General features: G+C 43.1%; 1 protein-coding gene across 2 annotated transcripts in view; it reads right to left on the bottom strand.

Moving 5' to 3' along the window:
- Positions 1-7,634, bottom strand: part of TOP2B (DNA topoisomerase II beta) — a 68,398-nt gene extending 60,764 nt beyond the window's left edge. For both annotated transcript variants that reach the window (XM_002759659.8, XM_008983918.5), the window contains exon 1: positions 6,952-7,634. In XM_002759659.8, the coding sequence (XP_002759705.1) occupies positions 6,952-7,020 (69 nt within the window). In that variant the 5' untranslated portion in view covers positions 7,021-7,634. The remainder of the gene's footprint in view (positions 1-6,951) is intronic.
- Positions 7,635-8,283: the final 649 nt, after the last annotated feature.

Consider the following 8,283-nt stretch of genomic DNA (forward strand, 5'->3'; position numbering starts at 1 on the left):
AACAGGAAATTGCTTTGAACAACCACAAACTAGCAAACCCGTATCTACAGGTTTATAAAAGCACCTCAATTCTACAGATGACAAAAGAGAGTGATGTATATTTGACACATGTAGGCTAACAGAATTATGTTCACTTTAGAATCTGAAAAGTGCCTTTTGATTATACCTTTTTTTATTCTTACATGTTCATAGTAATAAGATACCATGTACTAGAGCAATTGCTCACAGTACTCCCTACTGAATAAAAATTAACAATATGCCTTTAAAAATAATAATTTACTGGCCAGGCACAGTGGCTCACCTCTGTAATCCCAGCACTTTGGGAGGCCGAGGCGGGAGGATCACAAGGTCAGGAGATTGAGACCATCCTGGCAAACATGGTGAAATCCTGTCTCTACTAAAAATACAAAAAATTAGCTGGGTGTGGTGGCACACGCCTGCAGTCCCAGCTACTTGGGAGGCTGAGGCAGGAGAAACACCTGAACCCGGGAGAGAGAGGTTGCAGTGAGCCGAGATCGCACCACTGCATTCCAGCCAGGGCGACAGAGTGAGACTCCGTCTCAAAAAATAATAATCATTTACCAAGAGCATTATGAATAAATTTGCATTGAGACTTAGTAACAATTGAAAACTTACGATTTAAGTTTATTTGTAATGTATTTCCCTGCCTTAATTTATGTGAACAAATTACCAAACTACTTATAGTAATAAATAATTCCAGCATCCAATTACATTGAAATCTAAGAAATCAAGCCAACATTTTCATTCTCATATAAAAGACAATGAAAATGTAAAATAATCACTATAGTAAGATAATTTCCTACACATATCTAAAAGTTGTTTTAATTCTATTCTTTTTCATTTATAAACATGATATAACATCATCGACTTTTTCTGAATTTCAAAAGCCAGCTGCTAAATTAAAGCATTTGGGGAAAATTTTTAATTGTAACAAAAATATCAAAATAAACATATAAGCTATATATTTTAAATATTAACCTATCTTATAGCACTTTTGCAATATTGCTAATGCCAATAAAAATATAGATTTAATACTAATCGCAATTTGATCTTTAGCAAGAACACTTCTCAATCATCATCAGAAGATGGAAAACATTCCAGTAAAACCTCCTATTTTTCAGAATGACTATATACCACCATCATTCTGTAAAACAAAACAATTGATTCTTCAATGGACAGAGTTGTCACCTGAGATATATAGATTTGGGAGAAGCACCCACAGTTCCTGTTTTTCTGAGGGAGAATGAATTGCTGACAAAGAGGGTAAAGGAGATGGTTTGCCAGTTGATACTAAAAAAGAACTGAGCCACTCATTCACATAATCAACACAGAAAGTTCACCATCACCAAGCCAACAAGACTGGAACTGGGTACTGGTAGCCTAGCAATAAGCCCCTTCTTTTACCTTCTTCTGTACAATCACCTCAGACTTAACATTAACCTTTTATAACATCTCCTCTCTTCTCCCTCAAGGCTCCCATCCCATGTTGTTCATTCTAACCATATTTCACCTATATGGAGAAGCCATGTTATCTACCCACCATTAATGAAGCAAAAAGCAACAAGCTGTCCCCTGTCCAGGCTTCTTCAGAAATACCCTTCTAAACCAAGGCGCAAGGGAGGAGGTAGAAGAGTTGAGAGAGAGATACTTAAGACAGTAGCAAATGCTTAGACTTCTGCTATGAAAATAAATATAAAAGGAATGAAAATACTTACCACTGGATTTAAAAAGAAGCGAAAATGTATGTGTGAACCCATCTGGGAGCTACTATGTGCCAAGCACTACAGGAATTATATGGATATCTTAATTAATCCTCATGTAGTATCTGCATAAAATAAATACTGTTATCATAATTTCTTTTAAACAGATGAGATAGATGACTAAGATCAGGACAAATGTTTTCCCAAAGCTAACAAAACTACTTGCAAAAGGTAAATTATGAAACTAGGTGATCTGATTTCGGCCCATACTCTTAGCATTATGCTATACTAGATACACACATTTTGAAAAGAAAACATATTCCTTAGCTTTTTGTATGAAATAAAAGGTTAGTAGAAAAAGATAGGTGTATCACAGATGTCTCTTTATTCTGTCATATCAGAGTATAAAAGATGAGTTGTTCGGTCTTTGAATGTTTTTACAGTTGGAGGCTTTGTAAATGTCAGTTAAGAACATGTCTGGTTTAAATTTCACCTATGCCTTAACCATGTGCCTAAGAGTTTGTTACCTAATCTCTGAACCCATTTTCTTCTCTGCAAATAGGAATAACTACAGCTACTTCAACTTTTTATTAAAATGGGGTTCTATGTGTATTAAGATTTTTAAAAATTCAAGAGGTTTATTTCTTAAAATGTACTCAGTAAAATGCAATTGTTGCCACCATCTAACTAACAAATCTGGAATTACAGGTAATGAATTCTTTTTAAAAAATGCCTAAATACTGCTATATCATCATGTACTTGGGAATGTATCTAAAAAATACTGCTACTTAAACACTTCTACTAATGAGAGAAGACTTTTTAGGAGCTCAGTATGTCAATTATCCAGTTTTTGTTAATAACCGAGAGTGAATTATGTATCCAGATCTTTGCTCAACACTATAAAGAACATAAACAAGGAAAATACATGCTAACTTCAGAAGTTTGTAATATTGTTAAGGCAAAGTTAACATGCATGAAAGTTACATAAAAAAAGACTTGTTTTATGATTCATGAGAGAAACAAACATTCAATGAAAGAAAAAGATGAGAATAAACTGGAAAATAACAATGTGAAGAGGGTCTGAGCTAGCACTGAAGAGTAATTAAGATTTAGACTAGTAAAGAGATGTTAAAGAGGAATTCTGGATGGAAGGCAAATTCGCAAAAACAAAGTGACAAAAACAGGCATAACTTGTACCAGGGACAGTGAAAAGATAAACCTAACTATGGAGACTACAGTAAATAAATTACATTGGAAAGGGCACATAGTTTATGAAAGTCTGGCTCAGCAATCTAGACTTGCAAAGTAAACCACTAAAGCAAGGTTCTTAAAACAAATCATTAAACAATATTTAAATACACAGTCATGTTTAATTAGAGATAGTCGCAGTCCAAAAAATATTATATGGTTCAAAAAATTTTACTTTTAAGAAAACTACAACACTATTTGTGGTTACGTAGTTTTTTTCAAAAGACACTTAACTGTTAGAGATAAATACTGAAATATTTGCAGATAAAGTGATAGACCCCTAGGATTTGCTCTGCTTAAAAAGAATGAGAAGGGGGGCTGGGCCTGGTGGCTCACGCCTGTAATCCCAGCACTTTGGGAGGCTGAGGCAGGTGGATCACATGATCAGGAGTTCGAGACCAACCTGGCCAACATGGTGAAACCCTGTCTCAAAAAAAAAGAATGAGAAGGAATTAAGTGGGTGGTCTTAAGTTGATAATTACTGGAACTTGAGGCTAAACAGAGGGAAGCTTGTTATACTATTCTGGTTACCACTTTTTGAGATGCTTAACATTTTCTATTACAATTTTTTAAAATCTACTAAGTTAGAATATTGTTGGGAAAGATATCAAGTCATCTAACTATATTCTAATATTTCCACAAATATATCTGCTACAACCATTTATGATACAAGACTGACAGAATGAACCAGAGTATTATTGTCTACTAGTCAAAGCTTTACAAACAATTAATTCAAGAAACACTGGCCGGCCACGGTGGTTCACACCTGTAATCCCAGTATTTTGGGAGGCCAAGGAGGGCAGACCACACTGTCAGGAGATTGAGACCATCTTGGCCAACATGGTAAAACCTGTCTCCGCTAAAATACAAAAAAAAAAAATCAGTCGGGCATGGTGGTGTGTGCCTGTAGTGCCAGCTACTCGGGAGGCTGAGGCAGGGGAATCACTTGAATCCGGGAGGCGAAGGTTGCAGTGAGCTGAGATAGCACCATTGCACTCCAGCCTGGCGACAGAGCAAGACTCCATCTCAAAAAAAAAAAAGAAAGAAAGAAATCCTGCTAGCTTAAGAGAAGACTTTGTAACTGCTACACATTTTAAATCAAAATAGCTTTGCCATATTCATATTTTTCACTTTTTTTAATTATAAAAATTCTGGTGAAGATACTACAGATCAAACATAAACCAAATGAATTATTAAAAGAAGTTGGCCGGGAGCAGTGGCTCAAGCCCATAATCCCAGCACTCTGGGAGGCCGAGGCGGGTGGATCATGAGGTCAGGAGTTGGAGACCAACCTGGCCAACATGGTGAAACCCTGTCTCTAGTAAAAAAAAATTAGCTGGGCATGATGGTGCACGCCTGTAATCCCAGCTACTCAAGAGCCTAAGGCAGGAGAATCATTTGAATCCAGGAGCCGGAGGTTGCAGTGAGCAGAGATTGTGCCACTCAGTGCTCCAGCCTAGGCAACAGAGCAAGACTGCATCTCACACTAAAAAAAAAAAAAAAAAAGTTAATGTTAGTCCTAAAACCACTTGGCTTTGTGGTTTCAGATATTGAAGGGTGAATTTTCATGCAATGACAACATTAACAACACATGCTGGCATCCTTGTCAATAGTAGTTAATATCAGCAACCCATGGCATACAACCCCCACCCAGACTAAAGAAATCAGGGGCTAATTCTATTTTTATTTCTTCCTGTTACCCACAAGCAGGTGGCAACATAACACCAGCTTCACTAAAGCAGACGAAGTTACCTCTCTCAAAATAGATGACCACTGCAATAAACCCCCAATTCGTGCAAAGGAAAAATTAATTTGCTTTTACCCCAGCTAAAAGATATTTTATGTAAAAGCAACTGCAATCCATTATTTCAAAGTGTGCATTTCTTGAAGTTCACCAATAATAACAAACATTCACTAAGCCCAGCACAGTGCTACACATTATCTCATTTCATTCTCAATGCAACCTTATTTGACAGAGTAAAAAACAGGCTTAAAAGATTAGGTTCCTTGGACATAAAGTCCAACTAACTATATGTGTTGGAGACAGTATGTGAACCTGCATCATCCTGACATCAAAGCCCATAAATGCCTCACTATATTGCCTCCCATAAAATCAAACCAGTCTATGATCAATGATGTATAATTATGGACATAAAAATGCTCATATAACCTAACTTAAATTTAGAGTAAGCATCAACTCTTAAAGAAGACTTATAGGAGTGATTATCTTTTTAATAAACTTCTAATTCCATAAGATATACTCTATAAACAAAAGACTAAGTGATCTTCACTTCTATTTTACTGCAGTTCCCATACTTCCCATAATCCACTTTATAACGAAAATTCCTTTAATCGATGTCAATTTTAGTTTCAAATGGATTTTTCGTATATTGAATGAGATGCTCCAAGTTTTACTAAATTTACTGGCAACAAGTTTCCTATGGAGCTTGAAAGAAACACATTGTCATTTAATTATCTACAAAATTAAATAACAGTAAATTAAAGTACTGCTATCAAATGTTAAAGCCAACAATCCACCACGGAGCAAAATGCTGACCATTATAGAACCAGACGTCTTCAGAGGAAACACCGATCAGGCCTCAACACTTTCAAATAGTCAATGAGAACTCACAATACCAGTTAGCTATCTAAGTCCACTTTCTGATGTCTGGTTTTAACAGGGGTAAAAGCCAGTAATTTTGAAAGTCATTCTTTTGCATGCATGCATCCATCTCCTCCTCCCTCTCACATAGTCTCTACTGCAAGTCCATATGGACCACTAACTTCATATCTGACATTTTCTCTCTCGGCTCTAGTCCCTCCATTGGAGTAACATACAGCATTCAGAGAATTTCCACAATAAGAGCCTGGCAAGTTAGTTTGCAATGTACGCAAACATAAGTGGTTGAAATGTTTTGCAGCACCCATTGCTACTCAACTCACCTAAACCTCACCCAAACAAAGAGAAAATGAATTAAGTAACAAAATTGCCTATATGAAAGCTCCCTTGAGGTGTTTAAAACGGTGGCGGGGGGGGGGGGGGCGGGATTAGACGTCAAAAGTCCCAGAAAAATATAACATTTTTTACTTTTCTCTGACATACCTAGTCAGTGGACTAGGCTGGGTTTTCCGTATCGGAAATGACCCTGGTCTGAACTCTACGCTGAGCAAGTGAAATGCTGGTGAATTATCGATCTGTCGTGGGAATCGGTCTCCCTTCCTCCTTCCGCTGCAGCTACGTCTACTTCCCAGCAGGAACTGAGTGTTGAAATCCTTTAACTCCAGGACTAAGCACTTCAGCCACCTCTCTGGGACATCCATTCAGCCCCCACCCCGTTACACCTGCGATGCTGACGTAGGCAAGCACTTCTTTTCATAATCTCCCCCTGACAGAGACGACCTACAGTATTAACTGCTGTGAAAGTCATCCCAAATGCGCTCTCAATTGCATGAGGCTTTCCAAACTGAAGTGCAGATTTCTGTAGAAGGCCCCATGCATTCTTCTCTGAGAGATCAAAGCCCCAGAAAGGGCCGCATTCAGAATACACACACAGACACACACACACACACACACACACACACACACACCCCTTTTCCCAGGAAACTACATTTAGAGAAAACGCTGCCCCACACAGACACACTTGCATTAGCGCCATTCCCACCATTTCAGGCCTGGCTGCCCTGGAAGAGTCTGGGAAAGAGGAAAAGAAGCGGGGCTACAGGTTACTTTCACGGTTTTGTCCCCCCTAAATTCCAAGTACACATAACGCTCTGGCAACCAAGGATTCCAGAGAGGTACAGAGAAGAAAGAAAAGGCGCGGGGAGCGGGCTGGGGGATTCTGCAGGCACAGGCCCCAGCGGAGCCCCCGTTGCGGGGAGGGGATTTCCCACCCTTTCCCGTGCCCCGCCCGTTCGGACCCGCGGAAATCCGCCCCCGCCCGGACCCCCACCCCAGCCGCCAGTCCCGGGGCCCGCCGCTCACCACCCAAGTCAGTGCCCCGTTGCCGCCGCCCACGCCGGCTCCCGCGCCGCAGCCACCCGACTTGGCCATGGCGAGTGCCTCCAGCTCACAGGCCCCGAGGCCGCAGCCGCCGCTCCCGCCTCCCTGCGGGCTGCCGGGCCCCGCCGCTCCGCACACGCCGCTCCGCTCGCCGCACTCCTAGCTGCGCCGACCCCCGCGCCCCATCGCGAAGACCCGGAGCGGACGTCCAGCCGAGCCCGCCGAGGAGGCCGCGCCGCCGGCTGCCCTCAAACTCGAGGCGCGGTGTCCGCGTCGCCCGGGCCTAGTGCGGCGGCTGAGGAGAAAGCAGGGGGTGACCGGCAGCGGCCGAGCGGCGGCGCTGCCTTCTCGTCCGCCCGCGGGTGCCGCTTCAAGCCGGGCTGAAGCCCCGGGGTGCGAGCCGCGAGGTCGGCCGGGGAGCTCTGGGCGCTCGGACGTGGCAGGGACGCAGAGGTGCCTTGTCCTTCTCACACTCCGCGAAGGCCAGCAGCTCGAGTGGCCACAGTAGTCGTCCCGGTTGCCGCCGCTGCTTCCAATGCCGCCTTCGTCAGCCGCGCTGCAGCCCCGGTTTCCTCAGACACACACGCCGAGAGGGACAATAAACAGAGCAGCCGCCGCCGCCGCCACGGTCACCTCCCTCTTGTCCGGCATAACACCGCACACACACATTTGCACACCGGGGAGAGAGGGAGGGTGCGGCGGCCACCTCCGCTGTCAGTCAGCGCCATGCCGTCCAATCGGGGCCTTGTCACCACAGCCTCTCGGCCAATCCCAAAATTCCAAGCCCCCTGGAGGGGCGGGACCCGAGGGGGAAACGTCATTGCGGGTAGCAACCGAAAGGAAGACTTGGGGTTTTTGTTTGTGTGTGTGTCTGTGGGTTTTCCATTTGAAGGGAGAGCAGGGGCTGCTGTCAAGGGTCAATTGAGGGCGGCAAAGGGAAAGGGTCGAATTGGCCTCGGGTCGATTGTAATCCTCCAAGCGTGCTGTTTACTCTGAGTCCTACCCGGGGAGTCAGAGCCTTTCTTTGCCTGGGGCCTCTAAGGATTCGGGTGGGGATGGGGGTGGCAAGAAGAAGCCGGGGGCCGTCCCAAAGGGAAATTATTTTTAAAGAGCGGTTGTAAACCGCAGGCAAGACGTTGTAGACCACTGGTGCAAGGAGGCCCCGTGGCCCGGCCTCCCCAAGGGCCTAAGTGGACGCTGCTGTCGAAAAAAATCATCTCAGACCTTCTCCATCTCCTTCCTCCCTCTCCTCCCCTCACCCCAAAAGAGGATATAGTCAGCTTCAAGAAAACTACAGATAAAGAGCTTCAATGA

This window comes from Callithrix jacchus, chromosome 17, assembly GCF_049354715.1.
Source record: "Callithrix jacchus isolate 240 chromosome 17, calJac240_pri, whole genome shotgun sequence".
Taxonomy (NCBI): Eukaryota; Metazoa; Chordata; class Mammalia; order Primates; family Cebidae; genus Callithrix; species Callithrix jacchus.